The sequence below is a fragment of the Lutjanus erythropterus genome, chromosome 1, assembly GCF_056507025.1.
Source record: "Lutjanus erythropterus isolate fLutEry1 chromosome 1, fLutEry1.hap2, whole genome shotgun sequence".
NCBI classification, from domain to species: domain Eukaryota; kingdom Metazoa; phylum Chordata; class Actinopteri; order Lutjaniformes; family Lutjanidae; genus Lutjanus; species Lutjanus erythropterus.
In genome coordinates this window covers 25,877,206-25,893,806 of record NC_139317.1, presented here as the reverse complement: position 1 = coordinate 25,893,806, position 16,601 = coordinate 25,877,206, and the positions used below count along the sequence as shown (strand labels likewise).

General features: G+C 37.2%; 3 protein-coding genes across 4 annotated transcripts; 1 reads left to right on the top strand and 2 right to left on the bottom strand.

Moving 5' to 3' along the window:
• Nucleotides 1-2,198: 2,198 nt before the first annotated feature.
• gins2 (GINS complex subunit 2) lies at nucleotides 2,199-6,472 on the bottom strand. Its single transcript, XM_084724460.1, has 5 exons — nucleotides 6,123-6,472; nucleotides 5,710-5,824; nucleotides 3,667-3,766; nucleotides 3,413-3,539; nucleotides 2,199-2,676 (listed from the first exon to the last, which is right to left on the bottom strand). The coding sequence occupies exons 1-5, from the start codon at nucleotides 6,231-6,233 to the stop codon at nucleotides 2,548-2,550; spliced, it is 582 nt and encodes a 193-aa protein (XP_084580586.1). The 5' UTR covers nucleotides 6,234-6,472; the 3' UTR covers nucleotides 2,199-2,547.
• Nucleotides 6,473-7,677: 1,205 nt separating this feature from the next.
• emc8 (ER membrane protein complex subunit 8) lies at nucleotides 7,678-12,019 on the bottom strand. The gene is made up of 5 exons (XM_084718245.1): nucleotides 11,454-12,019; nucleotides 10,548-10,624; nucleotides 10,366-10,435; nucleotides 9,657-9,751; nucleotides 7,678-8,931 (listed from the first exon to the last, which is right to left on the bottom strand). The coding sequence occupies exons 1-5, from the start codon at nucleotides 11,664-11,666 to the stop codon at nucleotides 8,772-8,774; spliced, it is 615 nt and encodes a 204-aa protein (XP_084574371.1). The 5' UTR covers nucleotides 11,667-12,019; the 3' UTR covers nucleotides 7,678-8,771.
• Nucleotides 12,020-12,313: 294 nt separating this feature from the next.
• Nucleotides 12,314-14,622, top strand: cox4i1 (cytochrome c oxidase subunit 4I1). 2 transcript variants are annotated; one of them, XM_084718246.1, is made up of 5 exons: nucleotides 12,314-12,392; nucleotides 13,218-13,294; nucleotides 13,790-13,954; nucleotides 14,043-14,174; nucleotides 14,297-14,622. In XM_084718246.1, the coding sequence occupies exons 2-5, from the start codon at nucleotides 13,219-13,221 to the stop codon at nucleotides 14,431-14,433; spliced, it is 510 nt and encodes a 169-aa protein (XP_084574372.1). In that variant the 5' UTR covers nucleotides 12,314-12,392; nucleotide 13,218; the 3' UTR covers nucleotides 14,434-14,622. The 2 variants fall into 2 exon arrangements, with proteins under 2 accessions (XP_084574372.1, XP_084574373.1); XM_084718247.1 differs by having other exon boundaries at nucleotides 12,315-12,388.
• The last annotated feature ends 1,979 nt before the right edge of the window (nucleotides 14,623-16,601 follow it).

Genomic DNA, 16,601 nt, shown 5'->3' with positions numbered 1-16,601 from the left:
AGACCAAGGTGACATCCTCAAATGTCTTATTTTGATAAGAAAGTTTGGATTTTTTTTCTTAAAAAAAAGACTTGAACAATTAATTAATCATCAAAATGGCTGGCAATTGATTCAATAGGTGACAATTAATCAAGTAATTGTTGCAGTTTTAGTTGTATGTGAGATTGGAGACTTCAGAGGCCATCTATGAGTTTGAATTTAAAGGGATTATTGGTGTGTAAAGAGTGGGGGATATCAATATTTCAAAAACTTTGAAAGACTTGTGCAGAAAGTTCATAGATTAAAAAAAGAGACTGAAGCACAACTCCCCCGTACATATAGCATATTAATTACAAGTGCCTCAAGAATTTGGGAGCATGTGAATGAGTTGCAGTCCACATGATGGACACATAACAGCAGTGATCAGGGACTTTACATTTTAGCATCTACTGTATGTCTCACGCCTTTCACATACGTGCATGTCAAGACACCAAATTCCTTTATCCAAACGCATCCCAGAGAATCCATTTAATCATTTTGTAATCGAGGCCCGAGCCAGTTCAGAGGATCAGCTGGATACAGAGTGTAGTCCGTTATTTTTACAAAGCAAAAGAAAGCCAAGAGTGCAGCCTATCCGTGTGTGAGGGAGTACGAATGCTGAGGTAAGCTGCCAACGACCTGGGGAGGAAAGGTGCAGTACAGTGAGCCCCTTACCCAGCCTCCCCCTGTCTCCAACCCATGCACGCCCATGCAATAGCCCCATTACTCAGTGGAGGATGTCTAGATGCTGTGAAATCCTGTTTTTAAAATGTACTTGTTTGAATTCATTGTAATGTAATATATTCTTTGTTGAATGTAGTAATTAGGTATTTATGAATATATGGCTGTGATTTCAGACAAAAAAGAAAATAAAATATTTCAAAAATCTTACATATCAACCTTTGCCTGTTTCTGGGTGCTGGTATGTGGGTAGGACACTAAAATCATACATGTATTTGCAGAAAAAGTCTGATTTTCCTAAACCCCTACTGTCAAAGATTCTTCACAGAGTCTTGTAATGTCGGCTTCCTTTGTTCCCCACAACACATGAATTTTTGGTTTTAAAAGAATTGTTCTGCCGTTGCCCTCCTGACCTCAGAACTGGCGGTGGTTCTGGGATGCTGCAGCTCCTCACTGCTCTTAAATATTTAAGATGGGTCAAATACAGGGCAAATGTCCCTACAAGGACTTAAATTAGTAGACTTTCATACATTATAATTCATAAGAAAAAACAGAAGGAACCCTTTGTTCAGTTACCTTATTAATATAACAGCATCACTTTTTGAAGTTTTGCTTACTTTGTCATAAGTTTAAATTGTAGCTACACCTGAAATAACACTAGGTAGCCATTTATTTCACACAGTTTTTCTTTTGCTTTAACAAACTTGGGCTGCTAGTAGAAACCTTATTTTCAATTATCAGTTGATTTTTTTTTTTCCTTCTATAAAATGTCAAAGCCCTGAGCCCACAGTGACTTCTTCTGGAGCCTTTTTTGTCTTGTCAACAGTTCAAAACACAAAGAAATTCAGTTTATAAGTATATAACACTGAGCTAAGCAGAACACACTCACATCAAAGAAGCTAAAACCAGCAAATGTTCACCATTTTTGCTCAAATAATCAGTTACCAAACTTATCATTTTAGCTCTAGAGCAGCAACAATTAGTTAATTATTCAATCAATACAAAGTTAGTTTTCAACTATTGTGATAATCGATTAATTGATTCAGTCATTTTTCGAACAAAAATGTAAAACATTTGCTGGTTCCAGCTTCTTAAATGTGAGGATTTGCTGCTTTTCTTCGCCATTTATGATGAGTGAGTTAAACGTCTTCAGGTTCTGAACTGTACAACAGAACCTATCTGAAGAGGTCACTTTGGGCTCGGGAGATTTTTGACTTTTTTTTTTTTTTTAGACTTAATAATCTTTGAAATAATCACCCATTTAGTTGATAATGAAAATAATTATTTTAAACCCAATTTAGCCCTTAGACATCATATTACTACTGTATGAATGCATCAAGAGAGAAGTTTGCATAATGCCTTTTCTACCCTAATTTTGCAGGCAAACTTCAATCAGTCCATCAAACCTGCAAAACATCGAAGTATTATCCTAACGTACTAATAAAATAATTATTCAACATACTGATTCAAAATTAGAAAAAGAGCAGACTTATATACCCTTTACAAAGACACAAATATATTTATTTTTGTCATTAATTGGCATATAGAAAAGTGTGACAGTTTTAAACTACAGTGAGCTTCCTAAATTAAATATACACATTATTTCAAACAGCATATACAGCCTACATGCTTTTAAATATGTACGTATTAATGCATGTTTCCCCTCAAAAATAATACAACCTCTTAACAAGGCTGAGGCTGCTAAAAAAGCTTAAATCATCTATTTCTATAAATCTTGTGGATTCACTTTCTGAGAAAAAAGTCTTTTGAGTAATGAAGGGCCTGGTGAGTGAGTACACACCTGAGTCCGAGGCTTTAAGCTCAGTCAGCAGGCCTTGATCTTGTGGATCAGTAGTCTGTGAACTGTCCCTTACTTGAACCAGGCTGAAGATTGGAGCGTAATTTGTACATGCAGTTGAGAGAGTCAAGAAGGAATGATCGTATGGTGTTGATTTCCATCAAAGTCAGGTTGTCCAGCTATTGAAGGAAGAACAGAGAGTGAGACATGCTCAGTTTTAAACAGGCAGCCAAGTATAAATAATATACTTTCTCTAATGACTGTTCTGAATACTTGTGCTCCTATCTGCTGGATTTTAATATGACAGTAAAACAGGAAGCGGCAGGGCCACAAGATGAAGGGATAAAAAGATAATCCCAATTATTTTTCATGACACTGTGACCACGGCTGTTAATCCTGTTGATTAAGAAACAATCAAGGTGCGCCATGGTGCAACTTTACCTAATTAATGTTCACAGTTTTTCATCACTTGAAGATGCTCTTTAGAGCACAAAAATAACTCCAAGCTGCTTCTTTTGTCTTGAATTTCAACACAGCCTCCAGTGGCCATTGAAATAATTGATTGATGATTTGACTAATTGTTTCAGCTCTACAAATCCTTTTGAGAGTTTGTGGAAACTACAGACCGGTGACAAATTAAAGGTGAGACTGAATAAATGAGGGGAGAAATGCAACTAAAACAGGGAAGGAAGGGTCAGAGAATGGTTTTATGGGCCTTAAAGTGGTATGACTGAACACCTTTGGGAAAGAATGACGGGAATGATGGGAAGATGGGAAGAACATCCTCCAGTAGTGCTCAGAAACTAGAAGAATCTATACCAAAGAGCACTGAAGCTGTTTATTTATCTATTTTCTAATCTAATTTGTCCTTCATCAGCAAATGCTTAGTGTATGATTCTTCATCATCAGTTGTACCTTGGCATGAGCCTCCATCTGAGTGATGAAGCTGTCTGCAGAGAGGCGAAGTTTGGCAACACGTGTGTCCCAGATGTCTTTGACCAGCGTACGGATCTCATCTGCTTTAGGGATGTTGTCAGATGCACTACAGACACACAAACCAGTATGTAAGGCATAGTGTCACATGCACAGACAATAAGGGAGCATTTTTCATCAAGTGCACAATAAAGCCCCACTTCTGCATGAGAGTTTCTTACGTGTATATGACTCACTAGTTCAGTAGCAGTTTGGTCAGCTCCATGTAGTATGGGCTGGGAACAGGCGTAAAGGCATCCTCTTTCCTCTCAAGGTCTCGCATCTCCTCCAGCTTCTCTGCTCAGAATCAACAGCAGGCTAGTCAAAACAGTAATTCCAACATGGAAATCAACATGAATGTCAATGTATCTCAGATGTGCCAGTCATAAAGGTTCCAGTTCCAGTAATTTCAGCATTTCGTGCTAAAGATTTTCAGGTTTCCTCTCTCTGCTTTCTGCCTTTTTTTGTTGTGACTCAATAAGGAGGAGTGAAATAAGACAGGAAATCTGAAATCTTATAAGCATAAGGCTGGCAGTATTCTATATTCATCTTGAGCAAATAATATATCCTGTGCAGCCAAAACCTGATATATCGTATTCCTCTGGACTTGCATTGCTGTCTGTGCACTTTCAAAAACACACTGTAGTTTATTTCAAGTCAGTCCCACACAGACAGACAGTTCTGCTGCTGCGGGTACACAATTTACTCCTGTTTGTGTACCATTGCCAACAAAGAGCCTAAATGTTCAAGAAAATGATTTGACCTTTTCAAAAATCATTTTCCAAAAACAAACAAAAATACAGACTAACATCAACTTTGCTTTAAGCTAAAAAGGCACCAGACACCATTCAACAAATTCAATTCAACACACTGGTTCTTTAAGAGTAAATCATAATAATAAAAACAATAATACAGATGTTATTTTGTAATTCGCCTATGACAGTAAAAAGAACTGATCACAGTAACTAAGTGTACATGTGCACTGATTTTCTGCTATCATTCAGAATTCAGAATCAGGGTTTTTCCACATTTTACGACACATGTCCTCTTGACTGTTCTGTGTGTTGTAAACAAACCAATTAGCCCACAGTTTGCAAGGTTGTGGTAGCATTACATGCACAAAAGAAAAGCCCACATTTCTGGCTGGAAGGAGAAACACACCTACTTTTAAACATTATGAAAGACTTGGATATCAACAGGTTCTTTACATCAATATGCTAATCAGCACATGTACGGCTGCATATCAACAGCAACATTCATTTTCGTTAGCCATGTAAACATAGTCATTGTATTACCTTTTTTAAATTTTAGATGAATGCAGTAATCTTTACTATAAATCATAGCATGTCCAATGTAAATATGGCTAAATTGTTCCAATGTATTTAGAACTTTACTTTTGGGTGTAAAAGCTGTGAAGAAACAGGTATGATGCTTAAACCTGTTAAAATTCTGCTAGACTGCAGACCAGTGAGAAAAACACATATAACATGATAAGCACTATTCAAAAGCAGAGACCCCAAAGCTTCCAAAGATATCAAATTTATTAGGCTGATCTTTGGTTAAAGGGACTGTTCAACCCAAAATCAAAAATACATACGTTTACCCTGGCCCGTACAGCTATTTATCCATCTATAATTTTTTGGTGTGAACTGCTGAAGAATCAGACATAGAGGTTTCTGACTTCTCAGCAATTTAACAGAACTAGATGACATTAGTCTTGTGGTGAAAAAAAGCACCAAAAGAATACATTTGAAAAATTCAAAACCAGAGATTCTTTCCAAAAATCATGACCCAGTTACTCAGGAACTACTTTCTTTCTGCAGTAGAATCTACCAGAACTACTTTCTAATTGAAAAAATAAAGACGTTCCGTACATGAAACTGCTCACAAACTGGGTCATGCTTTTTGGACAGAGACACTGGTTTTGAATTTTTTCAAATGTAGTTTTGGGAACTGTGAGCACCAAAAGCTGAGTGCCATCCAGTCCAATTATATTTGAGAGAAGGCAGATATTTCTTCAGCTGACATCTCCAAAACTCTGTGACTCACACCAAAAAAACTAGATGGATAAACAGCTGTACAGACCAGCAGAAAGATATATATGTTTGATGAACTGTCCCTTTAAATGTGCACAGGATCTTTCTAAGGAATTTAAGTCCTGCAGCACTCCTTTAACCTTACTTCAGCTGGCCTGGCAGTTTGAAATCATGTCACAGAATTGCATTCACTGTGTATCTCACCAACATCCATCCATGCAGGAGGAACAATTCTGCATTTCTGTCTCTGTTTCAGGTTGAGGGCCAGCCACACAGGAACATCAACAGGCAGTCCAGGGTTGAAGGGACCCAGGTCACCCTGACGACAGAGAGCCGCAACACATTGCAGGTAGAGCCACATGACAACCATCTTCATTAGCATGTAAACATTAGCGTTAGTGTTGTGTAGATTACAGCTGATGATTTGGTTTAACTCTAACGTGTTAATAAAACATTGCATTCCCAATTAATAACAATTCTTCGCCAGACTGTACAGTTGTTACAAGCTAACGTTAGCTACTGCGGCAAATAAGCGAGTTCAGTATGCGGTCAAACGCCAACTGGTTAACCGTGTAATATAATGTCTCGACAAATGCAACTGACTTAACGTTACTTACCCCAATCAAATAGATCTTGTCCAGACTGAAATTTGGAATTATCTTCACCAACTCCTTCTCGGCGAGGAATTCTACCTCAGAGGGATCCATAGCTGTCTGTCTGTTGTTCATTTTATTTCTTAAAACTTCACCCTGACATCTACACTGCTATGTTTTCCCGCGCTGCAGTCTGCATGAACCAGGACGAAACAACTACGTCATCAACAGGAGACGGATTGCCGCATGGTTGAGCACTTTGTGGTCCCACTGTGTTCACTTCAACAACGTCGGTGTGTTTGTATATAATCCCTTGCACTTGGTGTATCTGACTCTTAAGAGAATTTTTAGTTTGAAGGCTGTGGACTGACTCCGCAAGAGCCGGTAGTCATGACGACACTAAGGAAGTAGGTCATGTGACGGCAACAACAGTTGCAGGCAAGCGCCACTAGGTGGCAGTATTCACTAAGTGATAAACAGGATGACACCGTACAGATGAATTTCAACTATTTGAGTTTATTTTTTCTGATTCATTAAATAAATTAATTAATTTGCTTTGAGTTTTGGCCTATCGGTTGGATAAAACCAGGCTCTGGAAAATTATGTTGAGCATTGGTCAATATTTTGTAATGTTGTATAGAGAAAAAAATAATTTGGAAAATAATCTGTTAATTTATCAATAATGCATCTATTATTAGTTACAGCCTTAATCACATATTACTCTTATAAAACCTCTTTTCTAATAAGTACGTTTCTTCATAGCAGTAAGCAGGCAATGGCTGAAAATGAGTGCAACAATGTCTGGAGTTAGGACTGGAAGATATGACAAGTTTCTATAGGGGCCAAAAGGCACACAGAAATTGTCATGCACATGATAACAAGATCATACCGTCAGTGGGGCAAGTCGGAAGCATGTGAAAATTTTCAGGGTAAAGTCTATGACAGATTAGAGGTTGTGGTGCATGTGATGAACTGAAGGCAGACGAAGACAGTCTAGTGGAATAGCCAAAGAGAAAACATAGAGTGTAAGTGAGGAAGTGTACTTTCCCGGTTTCTTAAACAACATGCATTGTGATTCCTCACTTCTTTGTAAGGACATGGCATAAAAATGACATCTAGCACAGTTTTAAACTAGAAAGTGTCTAAATCTGATTAGTGCATTTTACTATTTAGATTAACTTTAAGGTATGTGCAATAGCATGTGACTTTGCTATAGTAACAAATGGGTTTCCAATGGGATTAATAAAATACTGTTTATGTATTGTCATTCTTAGTCTGTATTTCTGCTTCACCATGTTAGTTACATACACGTTTCTATTATAAATTCTGTCATGCACACATGACATAAAAACAGTTTTGACATTACTCTCCATTCTACCTGCCCTGAGCAGATAATAGTAAAATATGACCATGACACTAATAACATTAATACAACCATTGGTAGAAAAAAAAAAGCTGCAGCCCTGAAGCTCATAAGCAAGTTTTCAAACTTGTATTAACACTGTGAACTGTCATAGTCATGGTGTAAGACAACTAGGAAAAAAAAATGTACTAAATGAAGAGTCTGACACAAGAAGGATATTTTCAAAAGTCGGTTTCATTGTACATTCAATTCATAAAATATCAGTAAAAAATGCTCTGTCCACAGAATTATTCAAGCAATTAGCTCTTACTGATTAATTCTAATCTCAAATACAAATGTAGCTCTGTAGCTTCACATTGAGTATTTATTTTTTTTAACAGTACTTTTTCAAGATTTAGAGTGGTCATTTCAGTATAAATAAATACTATAACCTAATTCTTAAAACAGATATCCAGCATAAAACAAAATTCACACATTCCTGTGATCTGATTATGTGTTTCTGAACAAATCTTCCAGAGTAACAATTAAAAGCCTACATGCCAATATGTATATAACCCAGAATGACATTCTGAAGTGCACCAGTGACAATAACAGGAAACACGCATCATAGAAACATGTACAAGCATTAGTTACTTAAAAATCAAAGCTCTTGAATCAGTCATCTCATTGTCACTGCTGGTGCCTCTATAGAAGAATTCTGTGAGACAAAACCTTTAAGATTCATGTCTCTGGTTTTATGTCATCTTTATTTTTTTATTGTTTTTTAATGAAACTGCCCACACACATCTTCAGACTATATTTCTACATGTGAATTTTGTTTCAGGGATTAAAACAAACTAGAAATTTAATAAAGAACATATATTAATATCATATGTCAATAGTACAATCTTAGCCTAAATTTTTTAATAATTTAAGACTGGATGTCTGTATGGCTACTGACCATATAATTTATAAGAGGGGAAAAAATGATACTCTAGAATTTAACTTAATGCACACAACTATGAATAAACACAAACCGTTGCAGAAAAAAAAAACACATTAAGTTGCATTCAAAAACATAACTGCCTTCATCACCTTGTAAAGGTGGACACATGCCAACAGTGCACATATGGTGCTTGCCCTTGACAGATTTTGGCCTAACTGGTCTGTGCTCCGCAAGTTCCCGCCAGTACAGGAGCCTTTTGATGAAACCAAGACTGTGTGTTCAGCATTTTTGTACTCCTGTGCTACATGATAAGTAGCCTCATGCATGCTGAAATGGCAGCGATATTTGTGGGTGTCCAGGGTATTCTGACTGACTGCCGAGGGTCTTAGCACAGATCCAGGACGGACTTGTTGATCACAGGGTTGGTCCAATCGTTCCTTAGATCATCCAAGTGATTGTCAAAGTCAATCAAGTTCTCGTATGACCTGCCCTCTAACAGGGCCGACGTGATCTTCTGTGCTTCGCTCCAGTCCTCAAAACAGTCACTGGAAGACACACAAAGACATCAGTGTGGCAGTTAACACCTTAAACATCTCTATACCAGAGGGTGCAATAACTAAATATTTTCCATAACTGGCTGAAATTCTTATAACAATGACAGAAAGGATATATATTTATTGCCTATTTATCACCTTCTCCCCAATGGTCTGAATGAATCACAAAATTTGTTACTACCTGCTTTTTAGACATAAAGGTGCTAAGGGCTGAGATCTCAAAACTTGCTTAATCTAGCAAGAGAGTCTCCCAATTTGTAAACAATTATGGTGTGGTTTATAAAGAAGGTGAAAGAAGAGGGACTGATGTGGTGGAGGATGAAGGACAAACATGAACAGTGACTGCACACTTGCCATTTTGGTTCCTCTTTCCTCTGCGTGCTCTTATAACATATAAATCTGTAAGTTTCTTCTGTATATTTAATGTTATTGTGATTTTTTTAATTACAAAGAGTCTAATAATAAGTAATTTTGCAATAATAATAATAATAATAATAATAAGTCTTTTGCAATGACAGAAATAGATTAACAGACTTTTTATGACCATGTCTGTCAACATGGCAGACAACTAGAAAATCTAAGGCAACCTCTGATCTATTCAACATTCATGTTTCTTTTGTTTTGTGAGAGAACACAGGGGGTATGTATGCCTGAGGCCGTTGCTGAGGTGCACACAAGTCTTGCTGTGAAATACGTCTTAACACAGAGACACTTACGAATTTATATCTCGGTTTTTCCACTTGTTTTCATGATGATCATAGATGTGCACAATGGGCTCAAAACAGCTCATTGTTAATCTACTGTTGTCCACCTGAGGGGGAAAAAATGACAAAGGGATTTAGTGGCAGTTGTGATCTAGGTGACATTTGAAGTAATAATGACAGCCCTGTCACATATACAGGACCAGGAAAAAAAAAACAACAACTTTCTTTATGTATGTCACCAGTCAAAGTGAAATCATTGATGCTATTCATGAAAACCATATTATCATTGACTGATGAGTGGTGGCAGTTAAAAAGCACAGAGTGACTGAAGAAGTCCTCAGGGTTGGTACATAGAGGTGCTAGTGGGAAGTGAAGACATGCCAAACTTTGAGGCAGATGATTAACAGCAGCCTAACCAACACAATACTCTTATATAATATTTGTTCATACGGGTCATCTTTAGATTTTATAATGGCCTCAGATAATCGTCAGATGTTCAGACTCTGTGAGTTGATTTTTATACTACGAGAAATTAAGACCAGTGGCTGCCTAGAAGGTAGGATGAACAGATTTATAGAACCAACAATGCACCACATGCTCTGGAAAATAGGAAAGTCAGCAGTATGTTAATATTTAATGATATAACTTGATGTAAATAGATAAAAACACACAAACCCACCAATACAGTTCACTAACACAACCCCTGATGATTTACTATTACCATAACAATCGCAGCGTCACTGAAATTCTCAGAAATCCTGGCAACCACTTTTTCCGCAACTTGGTTGGGTCTGCGAGAGAGAACCAAAAACGTGGAGCATTAGAGTCCAGAGGAGGTGGGGGCATTACAACTGGCTGTTTTCTTGAAACAACATGTATCAGTGTCCAGTTGGTTGTTGGTACCTTGAATCCTTTGTGCGTTCATTGGCTTGATAATATCCAGCAATGACGTAATTATTTTCTTTACACCAAGTATCGATCTGAGATGGGAAAGGAGTTGTGGAGTCAATATGAAAACACAGAAGAAAAAAAAGATATGCAAGAATAACATTCCATATTTATTAGGTTCACATGGTTAAAATGAACGCAATATAAAACTAGCCTGCAATAAACTCAGTTCATAAAGTTTATAATGCTCAGTTTTCATTGAATCTGGTTTGGAGAGCTGTTGATTATTTTGTAAGGATGTAACAAGTACAAAACCTGAAGGTACGATAATACCACAATGAAAGGGCCATCTATGATACTATATTTTTTGAAGTATTTAAAAACAAAGAAAAATGACAACCTGAAAAATATTAAATTATTTTTTCCTGTTAACTAAAGTGTTTGTTTTCCTTCTTTAATACAATAAAGTAGCTAGCCATAACCTAAGTATGTGCAAAACTCGGCATGAAAAACAAATGCAGCTGTCAACAGCAGTTTTTTCATGCATTTAAATAAAAGCAATACATTTAATAATTTACCATGTAATGTTATCACTGCCCGGTGCGGGAGATACATTTTTACTGCAATATCATAATATTCAATATATTGTTACATCCCTATTATTTTGAAATATGTAGTCTGAGGTGTTATTAAAGTGTGTTTTTTATACTGAGGAGATTGAAATACTCAGTCTACCCTCATTGATATAAATAGGGTGAACAAAATATTTAACACCTGTTAGTGTAACGCAGTAGTTTAAAAGCATTACAAATCACAGTCTACTAAAGAACCATTAAGCTGCATCAACCCTAAAAGCAGTTTCAACGAAAACTGAACTTCTGTAAACTGAATATACAGTACATGATACTTGTGGTTACTTACCAGCGTTAAAGCTACTTCTAGCATTGGTGCCAGAGCAAGAGTACCATGAAACAGCGGCACACAGTCCACACACAGGATTGGTTCACTGTGGCTGTCTTTCTTTTTCTCCTTCGTCTTTTCCGCCACCAGCAACCCATTCACGGCGCAGTGAGGATACTTGGCAGCGTGTAAAAGCATTTTACAATAAGCCTGACTTGTCAGCTGGATAGGCATGTTTATGAGAAAATCGGCAACCTCGGTGGAAAGACAGACCCTGTCAGAGAAGTTGAGGCTACACACGGCGAGGAGGAACTGCCTGCTACCGTTAGCTAACGTCACATATAATGCGCGAACAAAAGTAGTATATATCTACCTCAGCAGGCACCTTACTGCCAGAATATGTGTTTGACGCGGTGCCTTCTAACGCGAACATGTAAGCTTTACAATTATCAATAATCACAATAGTACTTTAATGGTAGATGAATTACTCTGTGTCACGGAGCATAGCCATATGAGCTAATCTTGCTTGTACCTTCCTTCCACTCGTTTCTGCAGCACCGGTGGTGCCGTATATCAGAATGGAAGTGTCGTAAAACTAGGTGGCCTCGTTTCACCTTTCCTTGGGGTCGTCTTGACGAGAACCCTTGATTCGTGAAACTCTCGCGAGAGTTTTACGTTTGTATTTTTTTGTTGTGCACCTCGTACAAATCACTTGTGTTTTGAAAGGGGAAAACGTTGATATTAAAATATGTGTAATTCTAGGGACTGAAAACACTTGGTTAGAGTTAAGGGAAGTTCTTGGTTTGGATTAAAACGATCGCTCTCGCGAGATCTTTTGCGGGTGTGGAGTTCCCTTGTAGGCATGACCGTTTCACCCCTCCTCAAAGAGTTACGTATATCCGCTCACAAGGCGACTTCCTTTTAGACCATCATCGGACGGGAGCAAGGAAGAGACAGTAGGTTGTATACTTTTACCAATAGCATCTTTCTAATTGTACAGAAATATAGTACCCCTTACCACGTAATGACACTTTAACATTATAAATATTCAGACAGTAAGTAATGACTTAAGATGAATCAGTAATTTGAACCGAAAAAAGCAATTGTGTATGAGTGACTTTGTCAGAGCGGACCGGAGGTAGGACGGGCTAATTTACCGGCTAGCTGTCGTTAGCTTCTAGCATCAGATTTGTATCGACAGATGTGTTTCGTAGACGGTAAATGTTAGGGTGGTCTACGATGGTTTCATGTAAATGCACTATCAGTCAATGGGCAAGTATTGGATTGTATAGTATTATCTTAAACAAACGTGTATTTCTGAGATTGTTTTTTTCCCGGGCGTTATGACCTTGTGCTTCTAGCTAAGGCTAACATTAGCTTATCAGGAAGGTGCACGGTTAGCCACTGATAAGAGCTTTAGTTTGGATGCACAATCCGAACAACAAGTCAACGTACATGTACACAAATCGTTTATGATTTGTAATGCAAGCTGCATGACTTGGTTAAAATGCAAAGGATGACACTAAGAATTTAATAAAACTGTCAAATGCCGGATATCAGAGAATATTATAGACTTGCGACCACTTAATGACTTTGAAGTATCTAAATACCTGTTATGTGCAGCACACGTTTATTAATTATTCTTAGACTTTTATGTATCCCTTGGAGAAACAGGTTAAAATTTCATTTTAACATTTGAAAATGTCTGTAAACATGCTTTAGTATTTAAACGTATGTAAATGTAATAAGTGATTTTGCTAATGTCTCTCAAATGACTGTCCCCAGAATGCTGGCCACCAGAGCCCTCAGCCTTGTTGGCAAACGTGCCATTTCCACATCTGTCTGTGTACGTGGGGGGCATGGTGAGTATGACTTGATATGATATGGAGTATTTTCTATTTTTGGCAGGGTTGATAACAATACAATAGGCTGACTTTGTGTCTCTTTTGAAGATTACAGATACTGCTGAATCTTTCTAAATAATAAATCCCCGATGACACAGAGTAATTTAACCAGACAGGAGTTTTTTGTGCAACAAAATGTGCATATTTTATATAAATCTCAGCATATATTGTAATTATTTCCCAACATTTTGACAAGATTCAAAGTTGAGGTAAAAGAGTAGCTTGCTCCAGAAGCTGAGGAACACTGCAGATGACTTGGTAGATGATTCAAATGATCAAGAATGCAGCAGTGCAATGCCTAGAGCAGTAAAGGCAGTGCTTTCTGTTTGTTTGAAAGTGCGTGTTCTTACAAAAATTTAAAGAAGAGACATTTCAGATATGGTTGACAAGAAAAGAAGGCTTTAGGTGTTGGCAAAACTTGGCTGATGAGTTGTTCTATGTCGTCCCTTGCAGGTGTTGCTAAGGTAGAGGAATACACTCTCCCTGCCTACTTTGACAGGCGGGACAACCCCCTTCCAGATATCTGCTATGTGCAGAACCTGAGTGCAGAGCAGAAGTCCCTGAAGGAGAAGGAGATGGGCTCCTGGGCTGCACTCTCCAATGAGGAGAAGATTGCATGTAGGACTACGCTCTCCTTTCAGATGATAGTCATTTTTCATGTATTACATTTTAAATAATCTCAATTTTGTGTGTTTCTGATATTCAGTGTACCGCATCAGCTTCAACCAGAGCTTTGCCGAGATGAAGCAGACATCACCAGAGTGGAAGTCTGTGGTTGGAGGGATGTTCTTCTTAATTGGTTTCACTGGCCTGGTTGTGCTCTGGCAGAGGAAGTATGGTATGTCTTTCAAAAATTTTAATGGCAAACGGAGAGGAATGCAACTATCATCTTTATTACCCTGTTTGCTTGCAGTCTAATTAAGCCCACTACTTGAAACATTTGATATTGTCTCCTTGCAGTGTATGGACCTGTCCCACACACATTTGATGCTGAGTACAAAGAGAAGGAGCTCCAGAGGATGCTGGACATGAGAATTAACCCTGTAGAGGGCTTCTCTGCCAAGTGGGACTACGAAAACAAGCAGTGGAAAAAGTAAAAACAACCCAGAGGACCATTACACATACTTGAAAATAAAGGCAGACCAACTCAACAATACAAGAATACCTATATTTCTGTATTTATCAATTGTCCACATTACCTCAGTCTGTGCATTTTGGAAGACCACTTCCTCTTAAGGTCATTGTGTATTATATAAATAAGAATAAAAATGGTTAAACGGATAAAACCTCTCACTTTTTAATTGTGTTAACCTTAAGACTTTTAATGGTTTTACATTAAGTGACTGCTGTGCATCAAATTTGGAGGAGAGATGGACTAGACCTCAACTTTAAGTGAGTGATTTTAATATAAATTTTGTTGGGCGTAGTGGCTTTCTCTCTCGTTTTTAGCTGGAATTATATTTTTATTAATGTGATCTGTCCTAACAAAATGTTTTATAGAACATTTATTCCCAAGTATTTACTTTTAGCAGATGGAGAAACTGAATGTTATTAATTTTTAGTTAAAATGATTCTGGTGAAATTGACTTGAATTTTTCACGTCAGTATCACAAACACTAACTGCATCAGCAAATAATTGACTATAATTTAGTCTTTGGCATTTTCCATACAAAAAGTTAAACCGTTAGTGTGTCTTAAACAATTGGTCAGTTGATGCAGTCCAGGGACCAATTCTATACTGTGCATCTATTAGGGTCCTTGATACAGAACAGTCTGGGAGCCACTGAGTTAATGGGTTACTCACTGTGACCTAGTTACAGAAAATATTTATTAAGTGGGTGGACAGGGATGCTTTGAACCTTGGATGCTACTCTTGGAAAAGTCACTACTGCATTGTTTTGCCAGTCTAAACAATACTTAAATTTATATGATCACTTACGGTTGGAAATAATGTTGATACAAAAGACACAGCATGAAACATGATTTTATATACAGAAATTGTTATACTACTGCTATTATGGGAAGAAACCAAGTTCATAATAGCATATATTTTGTGCCATTGATCTAGATAAGGGGATGCATGATATGGATATTTTTCAGCCGATACGTTAACTGATAATAGCTTCCTTCTTAAATCCTATACCAATAAGATAAACAATAATTTCACTTTTTTTTTTTTGAAGTTCATACAACCTGTAGTTGAAGGACACCTGAGGTCAAGAAAGGCTAAGCTATAGTGATATAGTGAGCAGAAATGTAGGATTTATTATTCCACAGCTTGGACTAAGTCTCACGTCACTGTTACAACAAAGACATAGAACAGAATTACTTTAAATGTCCATTTATTTTTTCTAGTTAAGTATATCAGAAAACCTCACGTATATACTTTTTAAAGAGTTTTTTGCATAAGAATTCAAATAGCTTTTGCATATTCTGTCAAAGAGGTTGTTCTAATGAATATTATCGTCTGTAATTTTAGTATCAATAATTTTTAAAAAATCAATGGCAGACTCTGGCTGTCTTAGGGCAGGGGTGAAAAAATAAAAAGGACACCATCTGTGTGCAATGGGGCCATATTTTCTACCTTTAAGAGCTCAGAAAGGGAGGATATTGAAACCAAAATGGGGGCTTATAGGAGTCCTCCCCTAGAAAATTTTGAATTTCATAGGCTTTGTTTCCAGTATTCTGGTGAAGAATGAAATAACACAATAATAAGCACATCAGACCTGTAACTATTAGCTGGAAAACACAATGGGACCACAAAATTAAATGTCATCTTATCCTGTTTCAACTTTCATTACAGATATCAAAGAAAATTAATATTTTACAAACTTTTCTTTAAGGCTATGTTAGTTAGACTGCTCTTAGAAGACATGTGCCCATTTATATTAATATTGCCCACTGCAAATGCACCTTAGAGCAGTGGTTCCCAACCTTTTTCCAAGGAGCCCACCCGACATGTATATGCCCCCCCCCACCCCACCCCAGCACACACACATGCACACTAAAAGAGTAAGCGATTCATTACAAAGCTTTGCTGTCTAAAATACACGTCAATTAAATTATTTACAAACTTAGAATCTTTATCGTTGGTAGACGTCTCTTTTTTATTTTTATCTTTTTTATAGCATCAACTTTTTTTTTCTTTTAACAAGCTAGATTTATACATACTCCTCCTTACCAAAACAGCAATAATTATTAATTGTCACAGCTGGAGGTGTCACAGAGGTGTGGCCTACTAAATAGCCTACTATTTTTTTAATTG